The sequence below is a fragment of the Oncorhynchus keta genome, chromosome 32 (assembly GCF_023373465.1).
Source record: "Oncorhynchus keta strain PuntledgeMale-10-30-2019 chromosome 32, Oket_V2, whole genome shotgun sequence".
In the NCBI taxonomy this organism is placed as follows: Eukaryota; Metazoa; Chordata; class Actinopteri; order Salmoniformes; family Salmonidae; genus Oncorhynchus; species Oncorhynchus keta.
This window is the reverse complement of record NC_068452.1, coordinates 3297609-3318116: the sequence shown is the minus strand read 5'-3', so window position 1 is coordinate 3318116 and position 20508 is coordinate 3297609. Positions and strand designations below refer to the sequence as shown.

Genomic DNA, 20508 nt, shown 5'->3' with positions numbered 1-20508 from the left:
GGTCAGAGCCTTCTGTAGTTATATGATGCTGGTACATTACCACGGCAGTCAAAAATAGGCTCACTAAGCAATAAGGCACGAGTGGGTGGGGTATATGACCAATATATCACAGCTAAGGACTGTTCTTCGGCACGACGCAACGCGGAGCTATTATAAACTGGTTACCAACGTAATTAGAACAGTAAAAGTTTTGTCATACCCTTTCGCCAATCATCATTCAGGGCTCAAACCACCCAGTTTATAAAAATGAACCCATTGATAAAATGTGCCAATATATAGATGTTTTTTTTGCATAACATGCCTGTAAATGTGTTAAGAATCCATATACATGAGCTCCTGTCCCATGATGTATGTTGCCAAAGTGAACACATCCTACAGTAGCACCTATAATGGGGTCTATAGATTGTGCAGGCGTGCCCAACCCTCTAACATATTTGCGTTTGTTTATTTGCAACAAACAGCCAGAGTCTCCTAAACCAGTAAAACTACAGGCAAGTCTTTACACTTTCTTCTCAACACCTTATTCATGTGCATGTTGCATCACCAACTTTCTACTCTCAAACGGACCTACTGCAATTTAATATATTTCTTTGTGGCTTCAGCCTGTTTTGTGAAATGGTGCCATTGGTTATTTTCTTGCACACTGTGAAGCATGTATGTGTAATGTTGACATCTGCGTAAAAATTAGACAAACAAAGTTTGGGTATTGACCCAGATTCTCTTTCTATCAGGCGGAAAATAATCATGTCGTAAGTTAACTTTAAATCTGGCATGAATATTGATGTGTATGCAGCTTTTCCATGTATACCTGTGGGTCAATGCACTGTACTGTACCGTAAAATGTGCTTGCAAATGTTGTTATTCCACACTAGATGAAACATAATCATATGCATGCCTTTGTTGTGTTTGGTTGCCACCAGTCAAAGTTTGGCAGAAATGGCATACTATGTGAGCTATTTTTGTACAATGCAGAGTAGAAGTTGAGCAGTAAGACGTTGAAATAGAGATGAATAGAGATGAGTCTGAAGATAGAACTGAGAAACACAATCACACACACACACACACACACACACACACACACACACACACACACACACACACACACACACACACACACACACACACACACACACACACACACACACACACACACACACACACACACACACATACACACACACACACATGTTCTTCTATCCTCGTGGGGACCTAAAATGTGTTTCCATTCAAAATCCTATTTTCCCTAACCCCTAACCCCTAAACCTAACCTTAACTCCTACCCTAAACCTAACCCCTAACCCTAATTGTAACCCTAAACCTAACCCCTACAAATCTATCCAAGTCCACATGGGGACGTGGGAAATGTCTTCACAAGGGAGAATTTTCCTCGTTTTACTATCCTTGTGAGGGACATTTGGACATTTCTGTTCCCCTAGAGGATTAGAAGAACAAGACCAAACACACACACGGGGTCAGTTAATGGACATTACTGAAAAACAGACTGTCTGGCTGTGGTTGTCATTACAGTAGTTAGTTCAGTAGCTTAATATTACTCTCAGGGTATTCTCTTTTCAACCAGCTGCTGTAGGTCAGTTGATACTGTTAAGATAATGGAAATGGCACATGAGGGCAGATGAGCAGTGTTCTGAATAAAGATGTGATGCTCACTATGGCACACTGCCCTAATACAAGGCTAATATGAGAAACATATGGAATTGCACCCGTCAGTGAGATAGCTTCTTGGAAAGGACCTTTCAGAATAACATATCCATTCCCCTGCTTCCTGTTTTAATGTACTACTGTAGATTTCACTTAATCCGTTTGCCTTTATGTATTATTTAGTCTAGTCCAATTTGTCTTTGAGTACTACCTGTAATTGTCTTCCTTGGTGTGTATGTACTGTATGTATATCCTGTATGTGTGTTTAGTGTCCATGATCATTAACACTTCCTGTTTATTTCCATGGTAACATTTGACAATCTACCCATTGACTACAGAGTGGAGCCCTGTTCTATGTGAGTAGCATGTTGTCTGTCCCTCACCTCTCTCTCTCTCTCACCCACCGTACTCCACTCACTAGACAAGCTCAAAACACAATGGGCAGAATATCCTGTAAAGGGGCTGATATTGTCGCTGTGTACTATTCTGTCTATCTGTCCCTTTTATGGGTGTCAATGGGGTCCCAATAGCAGCTTCTGTTTCTATCATCTTTGGGACACTAAACTAGTTTAGTTTTAATCCACTCCATGCGCTGTGTGGTGTCCCTGTTCTTACCTATAGTTGGCACTGCTTCTTTCAAATATCTCAGATTCGGGAAAATAAACATGACTTCCTAGTTTAATACAAACTAATAAACACGTTTCCCACTTCCTAACTGCCATATCCCATTTGAAACAATCATACACCACCAATCATAAACAGTGCATTTGTAATATGTTCCACTGTTATACTGGCAGACATTGAGCAAGAATCCTGTCAGGACCTCGTCACAAACTTCTCTCCCGCGTCCAATTTGGCTCCCGGTGAGCCTGCTGGAGAACTTTTCACTCGCGAGGTGCTGTTGCTGCCAAATAGCCATAGCAGGCTTTACTAAATAGTCAGTTGGCTTCCAGCAAGCTGGAGCTGGAGTAGGACTCTGGAGGAGAGCAGCTAGGGAGGGAGAGCCAAGAGGATCACTGCCCAGAGCTCAGCTGAACGGACTCCCCCAGGGAGAGAGGGCCATGACATGGTCCAAGACCTACAACACCCTCCCCTCTGCTTAGTCTACCCAGATCCAGCCACAGAATGCCCAGCAGGGACGATAATGGGGATTTTAATCTTCGTACCTTATTGAATTCACCATGGGGTGTTGACTGTGGATTTTGCCGTTTGTGTCTCAGTGGCAGTGCTACTTAGATCACTAATGAATCCCCTTAGAACTGCTTCTTCCTGTCTTTGCAAGTCTTTCATCTGCTCCCTGTTTTGCCATGGGGGAGGAGTTTACACAGATAAAAAGTTATTCTGACCTCCCCTTGAGGAGTGGGGGTTTGTTCCTGTTCCCCAAACCACAAACAAAAGTCCAGTTGCCTGCGTCATTCGCACTCACCCAACAGTCACTGAAGTGGTATTCCGCTTGTGGACTTGGAGCAACTCTTGAAACGACTTGTAATGTCTGTCCAGCAGTGATTCTGGTTGTGGACTTGGATAGATTTGTAATGTCTGTCCAGCAGTGATTCTGGTTTTGGACTTGGATTGATTTGTAATGTCTGTCCAGCAGTGATTCTGTTTGTGGACTTGGATAGATTTGTAATGTCTGTCCAGCAGTGACTCTGCTTGTGGACTTGGAGAGATTTGTAATGTCTGTCCAGCAATGATTCTGGTTGTGGACTTGGATAGATTTGTAATGTCTGTCCAGCAGTGACTCTGCTTGTGGACTTGGATAGATTTGTAATGTCTGTCAAGCAGTGATTCTGTTTGTGGACTTGGAGAGATTTGTAATGTCTGTCCAGCAGTGATTCTAGTCTGTGGAGCAGATGTGACCCCACAACCCTACCTGGCCTCTTCCTTGAAAATTTAATGGGACAGTTTTTACTGTTCCTCTGGCTTTCCAGTCTCCACAACCTGGGCCAAAGCACTGCCAAAGGCCCTGATACTGATAACAAGTGAGGTTGAACACGCTACAAAGGATGTTTCCCAAGTTACAGAGGAAAGATTGAGAATAGAGAGGAGTTATTTCACAAAATATTACATTCATTTCGTAGTCTTGTCAATGTTAACGGGACATTAAGTGGTACACAATAGCATTCTCCACAGTCACACTAACAACAACAACTCTGTCATCAACAACTATGTGTCCCTGTGTTCTTCCAGGCCCCCTACAGTAGTTGACACTGTAGTGAATAGCCCCTTAACGTGGCTATGACGGTTTCCAGACACTGTTCATCAGAATAAGTGGAATGCATTCCATCAACAGTCATTTTATGGTCTTCTTGCTCACATAAACCTGATTATGTGGTACAATACATGTCCCGGAGGTCTTCCAGGCCTGTCAGTTGTTGGCACGGCTAGTGATTAGCCTCCTTACATGACAATGATGGTTTCTGGAATCTGTCAGAACAAGAGTAACACACTCCGGAACGCTGAAATGTGGGTCAGCTTGTAATGCTCCTAAAGTGGACCCCTGCTGGTGTTTTGTATTCACCCCTTTGTTCCTACCCTCTCCCCAGTCTGGTCCCAGTCTGTAGACTGAGTTTGGCAGAGATTTGCAGCTTGTGGACATTAAACAGTCTCCATTATGTCCTCTGTTCTAGTTTGTTCTAAAGCGTGTGGTGTTGTCAAGTTGTGCCATAAAGCACTGCGTTATAGAGACAGTGTATGACAATGACTATAGGAAATGGTAAGACCGCACTAACAGATCTGAAACCGTGCTATAATTTACCGTGTGTGCAATCTGTCACTGGCAGCAACAGGCTTATTCAATTCATTCCTGCCTCATTTTCAGCAGCACGAAAACTCAATGAAAACAGCAGTCGGGCTCTCTGGCCCAGCTCTGGCAGCCAAAGATCACATTACGCGTCTCACGTCTGAACGCAAGGCTGATTTCCTAACCCCTAACTCATCCCACAGACATCCCTGGGAAAACGCCACAGTCTCAAGCTAAGCTTGACGTAATGGGAAAATTCCATTCCCACCTAGCCGCAGAAAAAAAAGAAGCTCAAAGTACGGGCCATGTTCTTTTTTTGGTGGGCCATTTTGGATTCTTCGGTCATGACCAAGCCTAAAATGAGGTTCTGGATGGGATCGTAATGGGCCACCTGTCTAAACATCTGCACAGGGTCATGTCCATTAGGGTACACTGTAGCAACGGAAGATGAAAACCGGTGTTTCTTAATGGACAAGTTTGGATACCACCTTTACATTTTGGAGCGTTTCGTTCCATTTCATACTTATTGAGCGTTCTTTTCTGCCCCGGCAGTCAGCCAGATAGGGTCTACGATAGGTGTGAGAAGTGAACAGAGCACCGTTCCCTCCCTCCCTTAACGGGATCTCTAATGATGACTGATTCTTCCTTATAGGATTGAGTGTGTCTCTGGCCAATAGGATATAGTGTCTCTGGCTTGTGTCAGTGTGTTAAACAGGTCTGTTTCCCCAATATCTGTCACTGTGCTAAACGAGTGAGTCCTTTTCCTCAGGATCTCTATCTCAATCACTAACTGGAGAAATATGGCCTTCCTCTCTGAGTCGCCTCATTAGCCTCAACTCATCCAGCACCCACCCATCCACCTGGCTCACAGCAGCTATCTGTCCACACGTCCTAAACCACCACGCTGGAACACAGCTGTGTACTATGGAGTATATGAGACATCTGTGGCTAGATTTATTGGTTTGTCTGTTGCACAAATATACTGGTACTTTTTTATGATCGTACTGTGTAAACAGGGATTGATTTGATTAGGTTGTTTTGCAGGCTTGATGGTTAGACAATGGCTTCAATCATCAAGATGGCGCCGACAGATATGGCACCTCTGCTTCTAGCTCCTAAGCAACTTTGCAGTATTTTGTTTCTTTTTTGTGTGATTTGACAAACATTTCGCTACACCCACAATAACGTCTGCTAAATATGTGTATGCGACCAATAACATTTGATTTGATGCCTTTGATGTTGGTCTCGCAATAGAAAGAGGAAATGCAAACCCAGAGTCCAGATGGGTTTGAACATTCTCTTGTGGATGTGCTGCACTTCAACTGAATAATATGCAGTGTGGAGAGAGTCGTTGCAGTTCTGTTCTGTTGTGTTCCACCACTGAGGTTCCACCACTGAGGTTCTAATCCGCTCCATTCCAAACCCAGAGGTTCTACACTGAGTGACCAGACAACAGGAAGCACGTGTCGTTAACGCACAGAACAGGCCCAATTTATTCAAAGATATTAGATTTTCTCCTCTCTCTCCCTATCCTACCATCTCTTTAGTTCTAGTTGGACGTACTGTTGTAGGATATTGAGCAGAGAGACAGGTTTCCTGAACATGCTCCATTGATCACATCTGTCTTTTACAGCGTTGCAATACCTGTCGTTTCACTCTCTTTTCTACTAGTTTTTATGGTCATGAACATTACTGTGGAAACAGTGTCCGTTCGCCTACATATGTTTCATGATCAATAGTCTGTGTGACACTATGTGATTGTTAGATTGACATTGACGAACATTAGAAGGGTGATCAGTCATTGTGTGTATTGGAAACATGTTTCTCTTGGGCCAAAATGTTTTTGTGCTTGTTATTTGTAAAAGGTTTAGTTAGGGGAAGGGGGCATATGTGCTTGTTATTTGTAAAAGGTTTAGTTGGGGGAAGGGGGCATATGTGCTTGTTATTTGTAAAAGGTTTAGTTGGGGGAAGGGGGCATATGTGTTTGTTATTTGTAAAAGGTTTAGTTGGGGGAAGGGGGCATATGTGCTTGTTATTTGTAAAAGGTTTAGTTGGGGGAAGGGGGCATATGTGCTTGTTATTTGTAAAAGGTTTAGTTGGGGGAAGGGGCATATGTGTTTGTTATTTGTAAAAGGTTTAGTTGGGGGAAGGGGCATATGTGTTTGTTATTTGTAAAAGGTTTAGTTAGGGGAAGGGGGCATATGTGCTTGTTATTTGTAAAAGGTTTAGTTGGGGGAAGGGGGCATATGTGCTTGTTATTTGTAAAAGGTTTAGTTGGGGGAAGGGGGCATATGTGCTTGTTATTTGTAAAAGGTTTAGTTGGGGGAAGGGGGCATATGTGCTTGTTATTTGTAAAAGGTTTAGTTGGGGGAAGGGGGCATATGTGCTTGGACCCAGTGCTTTGCTGTAATATCTCTCCTCTTTTTCAGGGTGAATTGGAACGTCAACTCTTACAGGCCAACCCCATCCTCGAGTCCTTCGGCAACGCCAAGACAGTGAAGAATGACAACTCGTCACGATTCGTAAGTACAGAATGTATACATATTTCCCCAAAATAATGCCATTTGCGAGACAGTATCGAGCTTCATTTGAAGTCTTCCCTATGTTTATAATGTATGTTCCTCAAGCCACTCATGCCATCTCACTATCTCTTGCTCTAACAACTGGCACTTGAGACAGATTTAGCTGGCATGTGTGTTTGTTGTATTTTGTATTTTAATTTTTTTAATTCACCTTTATTTAACCAGGTAGGCAAGTTGAGAACCTGGCCAAGATAAAGCAAAGCAGTTTGACACATACAACATAATTTCATTCATTTATTTATTCATTTAAGTCATTTAGCAGACGCTCTTATCCAGAGCGACTTACAAATTGGTGCATTCACCTTATGGCATCCAGTAGAATAGTCACTTTACAATAGTGCATCTAAATCTTAAAGGGGGTGAGAAGGATTACTTATCCTATCCTAGGTATTCCTTAAAGAGGTGGGGTTTCAGGTGTCTCCGGAAGGTGGTGATTGACTCCGCTGTCCTGGCGTCGTGAGGGAGTTTGTTCCACCATTGGGGGCCAGAGCAGCGAACAGTTTTGACTGGGCTGAGCGGGAACTGTACTTCCTCAGTGGTAGGGAGGCGAGCAGGCCAGAGGTGGATGAACGCAGTGCCCTTGTTTGGGTGTAGGGCCTGATCAGAGCCTGGAGGTACTGAGGTGCCGTTCCCCTCACAGCTCCGTAGGCAAGCACCATGGTCTTGTAGCGGATGCGAGCTTCAACTGGAAGCCAGTGGAGAGAGCGGAGGAGCGGGGTGACGTGAAGAACTTGGGAAGGTTGAACACCAGACGGGCTGCGGCGTTCTGGATGAGTTGTAGGGGTTTAATGGCACAGGCAGGGAGCCCAGCCAACAGCGAGTTGCAGTAGTCAGACGGGAGATGACAAGTGCCTGGATTAGGACCTGCGCCGCTTCCTGTGTGAGGCAGGGTCGTACTCTGCGGATGTTGTAGAGCATGAACCTACAGGAACGGGCCACCGCCTTGATGTTAGTTGAGAACGACAGGGTGTTGTCCAGGATCACGCCAAGGTTCTTAGCGCTCTGGGAGGAGGACACAATGGAGTTGTCAACCGTGATGGCGAGATCATGGAACGGGCAGTCCTTCCCGGGAGGAAGAGCAGCTCCGTCTTGCCGAGGTTCAGCTTGAGGTGGTGATCCGTCATCCACACTGATATGTCTGCCAGACATGCAGAGATGCGATTCGCCACCTGGTCATCAGAAGGGGAAAGGAGAAGATTAATTGTGTGTCGTCTGCATAGCAATGATAGGAGAGACCATGTGAGGTTATGACAGAGCCAAGTGACTTGGTGTATAGCGAGAATAGGAGAGGGCCTAGAACAGAGCCCTGGGGACACCAGTGGTGAGAGCGCGTGGTGAGGAGACAGATTCTCGCCACGCCACCTGGTAGGAGCGACCTGTCAGGTAGGACGCAATCAAGCGTGGGCCGCGCCGGAGATGCCCAACTCGGAGAGGGTGGAGAGGAGGATCTGATGGTTCACAGTATCGAAGGCAGCCGATAGGTCTAGAAGGATGAGAGCAGAGGAGAGAGAGTTAGCTTTAGCGGTGCGGAGCGCCTCCGTGATACAGAGAAGAGCAGTCTCAGTTGAATGACTAGTCTTGAAACCTGACTGATTTGGATCAAGAAGGTCATTCAGAGAGATATTAGCGGGAGAGCTGGCCAAGGACGGCACGTTCAAGAGTTTTGGAGAGAAAAGAAAGAAGGGATACTGGTCTGTAGTTGTTGACATCGGAGGGATTGAGTGTAGGTTTTTCAGAAGGGGTGCAACTCTCGCTCTCTTGAGGACGGAAGGGACGTAGCCAGCGGTCAGGGATGAGTTGATGAGCGAGGTGAGGTAAGGGAGAAGGTCTCCGGAAATGGTCTGGAGAAGAGAGGAGGGGATAGGGTCAAGCGGGCAGGTTGTTGGGCGGCCGGCCGTCACAAGACGCGAGATTTCATCTGGAGAGAGAGGGAGAAGAGGTCAGAGCACAGGGTAGGGCAGTGTGAGCAGAACCAGCGGTGCCGTTTGACTTAGCAAACGAGGATCGGATGTCGTCGACCTTCTTTTCAAAATGGTTGACAAAGTCATCTGCAGAGAGGGAGGAGGGGAGGGGGAGGAGGATTCAGGAGTGAGGAGAAGGTGGCAAAGAGCTTCCTAGGGTTAGAGGCAGATGCTTGGAATTTAGAGTGGTAGAAAATGGCTTTAGCAGCAGAGACAGAGGAGGAAAATGTAGAGAGGAGGGAGTGAAAGGATGCCAGGTCCGCAGGGAGGCGAGTTTTCCTCCATTTCCGCTCAGCTGCCCGGAGCCCTATTCTGTGAGCACGCAATGAGTCGTCGAGCCACGGGGCGGGAGGGGAGGACCGCGCCGGCCTGGAGGATAGGGCGTAGAGAGTCAAGGATGCAGAAAGGGAGGAGAGGAGGGTTGAGGAGGCAGAATCAGGAGATAGGTTGGAGAAGGTATGAGCAGAGGGAAGAGATGATAGGATGGAAGAGGAGAGAGAGAGCGGGGGAGAGAGAGCGAAGGTTGGGACGGCGCGATACCATCCGAGTAGGGGCAGTGTGGGAGGTGTTAGATGAGAGCGAGAGGGAAAAGGATACAAGGTAGTGGTCGGAGACTTGGAGGAGTTGCAATGAGGTTAGTGGAAGAACAGCATCTAGTAAAGATGAGGTCGAGCGTATTGCCTGCAATGACACAGAGTTACACATGGAGTAAAACAAACATACAGTCAATAATACAGTATAAACAAGTCTATATATATGATGTGAGCAAATGAGGTGAGATAGGGGAGGTAAAGGCAAAAAAAAGGTCATGGTGGCAAAGTAAATACAATATAGCAAGTAAAACACTGGAATGGTAGTTTTGCAGTGGAAGAATGTGCAAAGTAGAAATAAAAATAATGGGGTGCAAAGGAGCAAAATAAATAAATAAATCAAATAAATACAGTAGGGAAAGAGGTAGTTGTTTGGGCTAAATTATAGGTGGGCTATGTACAGGTGCAGTAACCTGTGAGCTGCTCTGACAGTTGGTGCTTAAAGCTAGTGAGGGAGATAAGTGTTTCCAGTTTCAGACATTTTTGTAGTTCGTTCCAGTCATTGGCAGCAGAGAACTGGAAGGAGAGGCGGCCAAATAAATCATTGGTTTTGGGAGTGACTAGAGATATACCTGCTGGAGTGTGTGCTACAGGTGGGAGATGCTATGGTGACCAGCGAGCTGAGATAAGGGGGACTTTACCTCGCAGGGTCTTGTAGATGACATGGAGCCAGTGGGTTTGGCGACCAGTATGAAGCGAGGGCCAGCCAACGAGAGCATACAGGTCGCAATGGTGGGTAGTATATGGGGCTTTGGTGACAAAACGGATTGCACTCTGATAGACTGCATCCAATTTGTTGAGTAGGGTATTGGAGGCTATTTTGTAAATGACATCGCCGAAGTCGAGGATTGGTAGGATGGTCAGTTTTACAAGGGTATGTTTGGCAGCATGAGTGAAGGATGCTTTGTTGCGAAATAGGAAGCCAATTCTAGATTTAACTTTGGATTGGAGATGTTTGATATGGGTCTGGAAGGAGAGTTTACAGTCTAACCAGACACCTAAGTATTTGTAGTTGTCCACGTATTCTAAATCAGAGCCGTCCAGAGTAGTGATGTTGGACAGGCGGGCAGGTGCAGGTAGCGATAGGTTGAAGAACATGCATTTAGTTTTACTTGTATTTAAGAGCAATTGGTGGCCACGGAAGGAGAGTTGTATGGCATTGAAGCTTGCCTGGAGGGTTGTTAACACAGTGTCCAAAGAAGGGCCAGAAGTATACAGAATTATTCTTATTATATATTATTATATAGTATTAACCCGATGGAGTTTTCCAAAACTTCCTGGAATCTTTTGATGATAAGGAAGATAAATCAATGGAGAGGAATTTATTATCTTCCTATTATTACACAGGAACATTCCAGCAGGACAAAAAACGTTTCTGCTAATCATTAATGACTGCTTTGATTCTGGATCCAGTTAAGATTAGAGAGGGTTGTTCTGTTCAGCACAGCCAAATCAATGCCTCATGCACAGGGGTAGTCTAATCCAGACCACAGGACAGTAGAGACCAAGATGAATGTAGTCTAATCCAGACCACAGGACAGTAGAGACCAAGATGAATGTAGTCTAATCCAGACCACAGGACAGTAGAGACCAAGATGAATGTAGTCTAATCCAGACCACAGGACAGTAGAGACCAAGATGAATGTAGTCTAATCCAGACCCCAGGACAGTAGAGACCAAGATGAATGTAGTCTAATCCAGACCACAGGACAGTAGAGACCAAGATGAATGTAGTCTAATCCAGACCACAGGACAGTAGAGACCAAGATGAATGTAGTCGAATCCAGACCCCAGGACAGTAGAGACCAAGATGAATGTAGTCTAATCCAGACCACAGGACAATAGAGACCAAAATGAATGTAGTCTAATCCAGACCACAGGACAGTAGAGACCAAGATGAATGTAGTCTAATCCAGACCACAGGACAATAGAGACCAAAATGAATGTAGTCTAATCCAGACCACAGGACAGTAGAGACCAAGATGAATGTAGTCTAATCCAGACCACAGGACAGTAGAGACCAAAATGAATGTAGTCTAATCCAGACCACAGGACAATAGAGACCAAAATGAATGTAGTCTAATCCAGACCACAGGACAGTAGAGACCAAGATGAATGTAGTCTAATCCAGACCACTGGACAGTAGAGAGCAAGATGAATGTAGTCTAATCCAGACCCCAGGACAGTAGAGACCAAAATGAATGTAGTCTAATCCAGACCACAGGACAGTAGAGACCAAGATGAATGTAGTCTAATCCAGACCCCAGGACAGTAGAGACCAAGATGAATGTAGTCTAATCCAGACCACAGGACAGTAGAGACCAAGATGAATGTAGTCTAATCCAGACCCCAGGACAGTAGAGACCAAGATGAATGTAGTCTAATCCAGACCCCAGGACAGTAGAGACCAAGATGAATGTAGTCTAATCCAGACCCCAGGACAGTAGAGACCAAGATGAATGTAGTCTAATCCAGACCACAGGACAGTAGAGACCAAGATGAATGTAGTCTAATCCAGACCCCAGGACAGTAGAGACCAAGATGAATGTAGTCTAATCCAGACCCCAGGACAGTAGAGACCAAGATGAATGTAGTCTAATCCAGACCCCAGGAATGTAGAGACCAAGATGAATGTAGTCTAATCCAGACCCCAGGACATTAGAGACCAAGATGAATGTAGTCTAATCCAGACCACAGGACATTAGAGACCAAGATGAATGTAGTCTAATCCAGACCCCAGGAATGTAGAGACCAAGATGAATGTAGTCTAATCAGACCACAGGACAATAGAGACCAAAATGGACAATCCAGACCCCAGGACAATAGAGACCAAGATGAATGTAGTCTAATCCAGACCCCAGGACAGTAGAGACCAAGATGAATGTAGTCTAATCCAGACCCCAGGACAGTAGAGACCAAGATGAATGTAGTCTAATCCAGACCCCAGGACAATAGAGACCAAGATGAATGTAGTCTAATCCAGACCACAGGACAATAGAGACCAAGATGAATGTAGTCTAATCCAGACCCCAGGACAATAGAGACCAATAAGAATGTAGTCTAATCCAGACCCCAGGACATTAGAGACCAAAATGAATGTAGTCTAATCCAGACCCCAGGACAGTAGAGACCAAAATGAATGTAGTCTAATCCAGACCCCAGGACAGTAGAGACCAAGATGAATGTAGTCTAATCCAGACCCCAGGACAGTAGAGACCAAGATGAATGTAGTCTAATCCAGACCACAGGACAGTAGAGACCAAGATGAATGTAGTCTAATCCAGACCACAGGACAGTAGAGACCAAGATGAATGTAGTCTAATCCAGACCACAGGACAGTAGAGACCAAGATGAATGTAGTCTAATCCAGACCCCAGGACAGTAGAGACCAAGATGAATGTAGTCTAATCCAGACCACAGGACAGTAGAGACCAAGATGAATGTAGTCTAATCCAGACCACAGGACAGTAGAGACCAAGATGAATGTAGTCTAATCCAGACCCCAGGACAGTAGAGACCAAGATGAATGTAGTCTAATCCAGACCACAGGACAATAGAGACCAAAATGAATGTAGTCTAATCCAGACCACAGGACAGTAGAGACCAAGATGAATGTAGTCTAATCCAGACCACAGGACAATAGAGACCAAAATGAATGTAGTCTAATCAGACCACAGGACAGTAGAGACCAAGATGAATGTAGTCGAATCCAGACCACAGGACAGTAGAGACCAAAATGAATGTAGTCTAATCCAGACCACAGGACAATAGAGACCAAAATGAATGTAGTCTAATCCAGACCACAGGACAGTAGAGACCAAGATGAATGTAGTCTAATCCAGACCACTGGACAGTAGAGAGCAAGATGAATGTAGTCTAATCCAGACCCCAGGACAGTAGAGACCAAAATGAATGTAGTCTAATCCAGACCACAGGACAGTAGAGACCAAGATGAATGTAGTCTAATCCAGACCCCAGGACAGTAGAGACCAAGATGAATGTAGTCTAATCCAGACCACAGGACAATAGAGACCAATATGAATGTAGTCTAATCCGGACTCCAGGACATTAGAGACCAAGATGAATGTAGTCTAATCCAGACCCCAGGAATGTAGAGACCAAGATGACTGTAGTCTAATCCAGACCCCAGGACAGTAGAGACCAAGATGAATGTAGTCTAATCCAGACCCCAGGAATGTAGTGACCAAGATGAATGTAGTCTAATCCAGACCCCAGGACATTAGAGACCAAGATGAATGTAGTCTAATCCAGACCCCAGGACAGTAGAGACCAAGATGAATGTAGTCTAATCCAGACCCCAGGAATGTAGAGACCAAGATGAATGTAGTCTAATCCAGACCCCAGGACATTAGAGACCAAGATGAATGTAGTCTAATCCAGACCCCAGGACAGTAGAGACCAAGATGAATGTAGTCTAATCCAGACCCCAGGACATTAGAGACCAAGATGAATGTAGTCTAATCCAGACCCCAGGACAATAGAGACCAAAATGAATGTAGTCTAATCCAGACCCCAGGACAGTAGAGACCAAGATGAATGTAGTCTAATCCAGACCCCAGGACAGTAGAGACCAAAATGAATGTAGTCTAATCCAGACCCCAGGACAGTAGAGACCAAGATGAATGTAGTCTAATCCAGACCCCAGGACAATAGAGACCAAGATGAATGTAGTCTAATCCAGACCACAGGACAGTAGAGACCAAGATGAATGTAGTCTAATCCAGACCCCAGGACAGTAGAGACCAAGATGAATGTAGTCTAATCCAGACCCCAGGACAATAGAGACCAAGATTAATGTAGTCTAATCCAGACCCCAGGACATTAGAGACCAAGATGAATGTAGTCTGATCCAGACCCCAGGACAGTAGAGACCAAGATGAATGTAGTCTAATCCAGACCCCAGGACAGTAGAGACCAAGATGAATGTAGTCTAATCCAGACCCCAGGACAGTAGAGACCAAGATGAATGTAGTCTAATCCAGACCACAGGACAGTAGAGACTAGGAATAGGAATGTGGCCAAATGAGGATAAAATACAATGGCCTGGACTGGTCTCAGATCTGTGTATGTGCCAACTCATCTGACTATAGTAGTTGACTAAAGCACATACAGTTCTGGGACCAGACTAATCAAATGTAGCCTTATTGTGATCTGACTCAGAGGGAGAAAAGGGAAGGCCTTGCAGCACAGTGTGAGACCTGGTTGAGGGAGACGTAGATGCAGTGAAATGGTTTGTCTGCTTTTTTCACCCTCCGTTTCTCTCTCCCTGCAGGGAAAGTTCATCCGGATCAACTTTGATGTCACTGGATACATCGTCGGGGCCAACATCGAAACTTGTATCCTTCCAAACAGCTAGTTTAAATGTTCCATGCAAGCTATGATATATTAATCATTTACATAAACTGACAGATTTTTGATGGGGATTGTTGTATTATACTAATTAGATCCGCATAAATCTACTCTAGGGGGTTAATATCTTTCTTTACTGTATAAAGGCTGCCCTTCCTTGACTGTGATGGGACAGATCTACTGGAGAAATCAAGAGCTGTTCGCCAAGCCAAAGACGAGCGCACCTTCCACATCTTCTACCAGCTGCTGTGTGGTGCGGGAGAACATCTCAGGTGTAAGTAGTCTGATATGTATCATCAGCATAACTTCAACAACCCGGACCCATATGGCCTCTGTAAAGAATAGTCACCCTCTGACATGCAGAACATTGTTTCTCTAGCCGTTGGCCTGAGGTGTCTTGAAACCCACTCAGACTCCGTGTCGTTCACTACCTACCTAGACTGTCAAAAATGCATGTTTGCCTTTTGTCCTTTGTGACCTCGGAGCAGCTATCTCGATGTCATTTCCTTTTCCTCTTTGTAGCGGACCTGCTCCTGGAGGGCTTCAACAGCTACCGCTTCCTGTCCAACGGCAACATTACCGTCCCTGGTCAGCAGGACAAAGACAACTTCCAGGAGACCATGGAGGCCATGCACATCATGAGCTTCTCCCACGACGAGATCCTGGGTACCACCATCCTCACTCTCATCTGTCTGACTGACTGACTGTCTGTCTGTCTGCCTGTCTGTCTGTCTGTCAACTTTTTAAAGCCCTTTTTACATCATCACTTTACAGCTTTACTGTAATTATTATAACTTTACATGTTCATAACAGTTCCATGTATTCCAACAAACACAGAGCAGTGTGTGGCTTTCATGATAAGTTTATGATAACGTTCTCTGTGCTTGCAGCCATGCTGAAGGTGGTCTCCTCCGTGCTTCAGTTTGGGAACATCGTCTTCAAGAAGGAGAGGAACTCAGACCAGGCCTCTATGCCTGAGAACACAGGTAGCTGACATTGACCCGCTGTGCCCTCGGCACACATAACTACATTCACACCCCCGTTACACCTGTCTGTTGTCACATGTATTGATGTCAAGGAAGCTCCTCACATTCTCACATTCAGACCTTATCTTCCTCTTCCTCATCTTCCTCCCAGACCTGTGCTAACCAGCCTGAGTCAGACGTCAGAGCTCTAACGATTTAACCTTCCCATCTCTCCTGGCCCTGTCACCCACCTTCAAACAACAGAATTATTCAGATTTACTCCCCTACTTTACTTAGAAGGAAAAACAAATGAAGACTTTGCCTCAACTCCGTGTGTTACTGCTGCATTCTTGGCATTTCAAGAGGAGGGTAGGAGGGTAGCAAGTGAGTGTCAATGCCGTGGCCCAGACACTTATTACCAAATGTGGAAAACAGATCTAGGGCAGAAGCAGATGTTTTTAGCAGGCTCTGCGCTGGCAACTCTACCCCTGGAAATGATACAGATTTATCATTCTTACCTCTCCAGAAGCTCCCGCCGTGACAAATATTTAAAATTCAAACATCTCCCCAGTTCCAAAAGACAAATATCATAAAAGCCGCTTTGACACGTCTTAAATCGAGTCTGTGTTGTTAACCCACGGGTGTTCTAAACAGCTGTGTGTTTAACTACCCCCTACCCTGAGCTCTAGTCCAGACCTGGGTTCAAGTACTATTTTAAGTTATTTCAAATACTTAAGCTGTGGTTGGTTGAGCTTGTCTTTTGCAATGGAACCAATACAAAAGTCCCAAAAGTGCAAACCCCATTCACCTGACACTCCAGATAGACTAGAGCAACTGCTCAAAGTAATTGAAATATTTCAAATAGTATTTGGATCCAGGTCTGCTCCAGGCATACCTTAGAGTTACTGGACTGGCAGGGGGAGGCAGTCACTCAGTTCAGTTCTTACTTATTATTCTTTACCATTAACGGTCAAATGTGAGCAACTTCTGGCAGAAGGGGGAGAATGTAATTCTTAGCTACCGACCATGTGGAGCTGTGGCCTGCTGCCAGTGGTATATATTTTCTGGTGGTCTCAAGCGGTGGTCCCACTGATGGAAAGTCTATATGGTTTTTACTGTGTTTTCCCACTCACTGGGGTTTATGGGAATTGAAGGATTATAGGGTTATCCGTCGGGTCTATATAATATATATATATATATATATTCATATCCCAATAACGTTTAACTCCTCAAATGTTGCTACTTCATTCCCTGCTACTGCTTTGAGTCTATGCAAGGGATATTTGAGTATTGTAAAGTTATTTGTGTTGCCTGTAATCACATTTTGAGAACGAACGTTTAATGTTACTACTGTTTTCCCTTTTTTCACTCCCTCCTTTATCTCCCTCTTCCTCCTCTCCTCTACCAGCGGCCCAGAAGTTGTGCCACCTGTTGGGGCTGAACGTGATGGAGTTCACCCGGGCCATCCTGTCTCCAAGGATCAAGGTGGGACGAGACTACGTCCAAAAGGCCCAGACCAAAGAACAGGTAAAACACAAACGCTACGCCACAGAAGCTATCCTTGCTTCACTCATCACCCCTCTATGGACTCACTGTACTGCTGACTCTGGATCAGGATAATGTTAGTACTGTGGGGTGTGGTTCCTGTCCACCTCTGTGTTAGATTTATAACAACAGAGAGGTCTAGCCGTGAGACCCCAAGGCTGAGAATGGCAGACTTACTTGCCAAGTCATACCACTGAAAGACAATCTAATAAGCAATGCATCTCTCTCTCTCTCTCTCTCTCTCTCTCTCTCTCTCTCTCTCTCTCTCTCTCTCTCTCTCTCTCTCTCTCTCTCTCTCTCTCTCTCTCTCTCTCTCTCTCTATATATATATATATATATATATATATATATATATATATATATATATAGGCTGACTTTGCAGTGGAGGCTCTGGCCAAGGCCACATACGAGCGTCTGTTCCGCTGGCTGGTCCACCGCATCAACAAGGCCCTGGACCGTACCAAACGCCAGGGGGCCTCCTTCATCGGCATCCTGGACATCGCTGGCTTTGAGATCTTTCAGGTACTTAAATGCGTAGGCCTCAACAGGTACTTACAGTTTTTCTCAATTGCTAAAACACTAAAACCCATTGGCTGAACAAAGTTCTCAGTTGTCTGGACTCATTTAGCTAATTATGCAGTCTGTTGTCAATACCTTAAACCATTTCACATGGTAAAACACAATTTGCAGATCTCACTTAGACTTTTCAGCAAAACTCTAAACACATTCTGCATTCTAATGCACATGTCATCCATACTGGTAAACACGAGTGGCAACAATCAAATACGAACACAACCACTCAAAATTGATTTAACCTGTTTCAAATGATGCGACACAACCAATATAAGCCAGTTCAGAGCGCAAACAGGTTGGGAAGGAGAAAGTCTGAGAATGGATACTGTAGTACAGTGCATTGTAGGCTGTATACTGTACAATGGACAAATTGTATGGCCCTGAACATTGTGCTTTCCATTTATTAAGATTTTGACTGGTTGAGATTTTAGATTTTGACTGGTTGCGGGTTCATATCAACAAAGAACAAGAATTACAGTATCACAGAGACAAAGGACAAGTTTGTGAGATGCAGGGTACAGTACTGTAAGAATAGGGGTACAAGGAGGAAGAACAAAAAACAAAATTGCAAAGAGCAAAGCAGAGTAGTAATTTCTGATCAATTTTGAGCTACTATGATAGAACATGTTTTCGTTCACCAAAAGACAATGACGGGAAAATATTAATATTTTTATAGATAAAAAATGTACTTCTCCCTGAGAATTGTATGTTTTGAACAATGTGTTTTCTATTTTTCGGTGTATTATTTACTGACTGCTTGAGAGTGTATATCATTTTGATCACTTTGTTTATGATTTGAGAGCAGTGTTTGATTTTGAACACAGGTAAAACTGTTTTGAGGCGAATGTTTAATTTTGCAAGAGGAGTCAGAGGTTATGTAAATAGTGCTTGAAGAGATGAGGTTTTGTGTTTAATGTTTTCAGGAAATGGAGCAAGGTTTCAGAAATTCTGTTTTAGCAATTGAGAAAAACTGTAAATACATGGCAAATAAGGCCTCCATTAGGTCCCTCCATCTCTTCCAGATACAGAGAAAACAGCTAGAGAAGAGAGAGGGGACTTGGTTTAGTTCATCCTGTCTATGGAACTGGTCATCTGAATGATCTAAGGACATTTTTATGTGGGGAAATGGTCTGATTGACATTTTTGGGAAACAGCTGATCATTTATCCTGTGTACCAATTGCACTTTGAACCCATTCCCTCCTCAGGGTCAGTTATGGGAATCTCAGCACTTCTAAAAATGACTCTTGGGTGTCGTCCTCATTTAGTTTTATATCATTCACACCAAGGTCATTAATTGATCTATCACTTGATAGACAATAGTTATCATGCGAGGCTTGTTCAACAAGAGGCGAGTTCAGACGGTTCAGACATTGCTGACATGAACCTAATCGTCGATTAAAACACTCAATATCTCAAGATCACTAAATCTTGTGCTGAAATTCCAATCTGTCTGTTTCCCTTCTGGTTTGTGGCAGCTGTTTATTCCCCCACTAAGAGCCTTGGCTGCAGCGTTGTAATGTTGGGCCAAAAGAACAGGAAAATAAATCACGATCCCTGGGATCAATTTAATCATAGCAAACAAAACTCAATCAGCTGCAGTTATTGTTTTGTAAACTGTAAAAAGCAGTAGGTGCCAGTTTGAGCTGAAGACATCTTAGAAGTGGTATTCATTGGTGTTTCATAAATGAAATAATGTAGTCTTGTTGATTTTACATATCTGAAACTCCTTACAAATCAATTTCCCCCTAGGGATGAATTAAGAAATAATCCATCTTACTGCTTTCTTTACTTTTGAGACAAAGTTCCTTGAGTTTCTGAGTTCTGAAAAGATCAAATCAATTTATATGCCTTTCTCCTGTAGCTGAACTCGTTTGAGCAGCTGTGCATCAACTACACCAACGAGAAGCTTCAGCAGCTGTTCAACCACACCATGTTCGTCCTGGAGCAGGAAGAGTACCAGAGGGAGGGCATCGAGTGGAGTTTCATCGACTTCGGCCTGGACCTGCAGCCCTGTATCGACCTCATCGAGAGGCCGGTCAGTATCCGTTTAGTGAGTGTGTGTGTGTGTCCTCCTGTGGTGTTGTGCTGTTGTCAATACTTGGGTCATGTTTAATGAGCAGCTAACATTTTGAAACAGAGTGAATTAGTAAGGAACAAAGTCAACTAAAACAATTCATTTTCTGTTGATTCACTTTTTTTCCTGGTGTGCTATTGAACATGGCCCTGTGTGCTGTCATCCTGCAGGCGAACCCTCCTGGTGTGCTGGCTCTGTTGGATGAGGAGTGCTGGTTCCCTAAGGCCACAGACAAGACGTTCATCGACAAGCTGGTCCAGGAGCAGGGCACCCACTCCAAGTTCCAGAAGCCCAGACAGCTAAAGGACAAGGCTGACTTCTGCATCATCCACTACGCTGGCAAGGTACGGACCGGTGAGATTACATATAGGTGGTGGAGGATAGTTTAAGGGATAGCTTGGTTTTTATTTGTAACCCAAAGATTGGTGTAAAAATCCAGAAAACT

General features: G+C 44.4%; 1 protein-coding gene across 36 annotated transcripts in view; it reads left to right on the top strand.

Annotated features, from left to right (window-relative positions):
- The window catches only part of LOC118365701 (myosin-10-like), a 94353-nt gene that overhangs the window by 40108 nt on the left and 33737 nt on the right, over nt 1-20508 (top strand). For 31 of the 36 annotated variants that reach the window (XR_008088357.1, XR_008088354.1, XR_008088340.1 and 28 more), the window contains exons 6-17: nt 462-491; nt 732-749; nt 1998-2015; nt 6832-6924; nt 14829-14892; nt 15081-15179; nt 15428-15571; nt 15796-15891; nt 17279-17397; nt 17785-17937; nt 19851-20039; nt 20234-20407. Coding sequence is in view for 5 of the 36 variants with exons in the window: in XM_052490345.1 (XP_052346305.1) it covers nt 462-491; nt 732-749; nt 1998-2015; nt 6832-6924; nt 14829-14892; nt 15081-15179; nt 15428-15571; nt 15796-15891; nt 17279-17397; nt 17785-17937; nt 19851-20024; nt 20234-20407 (1182 nt within the window). In the remaining 31 variants the exon portion in view is untranslated. The remainder of the gene's footprint in view (nt 1-461; nt 492-731; nt 750-1997; nt 2016-6831; nt 6925-14828; nt 14893-15080; nt 15180-15427; nt 15572-15795; nt 15892-17278; nt 17398-17784; nt 17938-19850; nt 20040-20233; nt 20408-20508) is intronic. The other 5 variants (XM_052490345.1, XM_052490343.1, XM_052490347.1 and 2 more) reach the window with 3 other exon arrangements.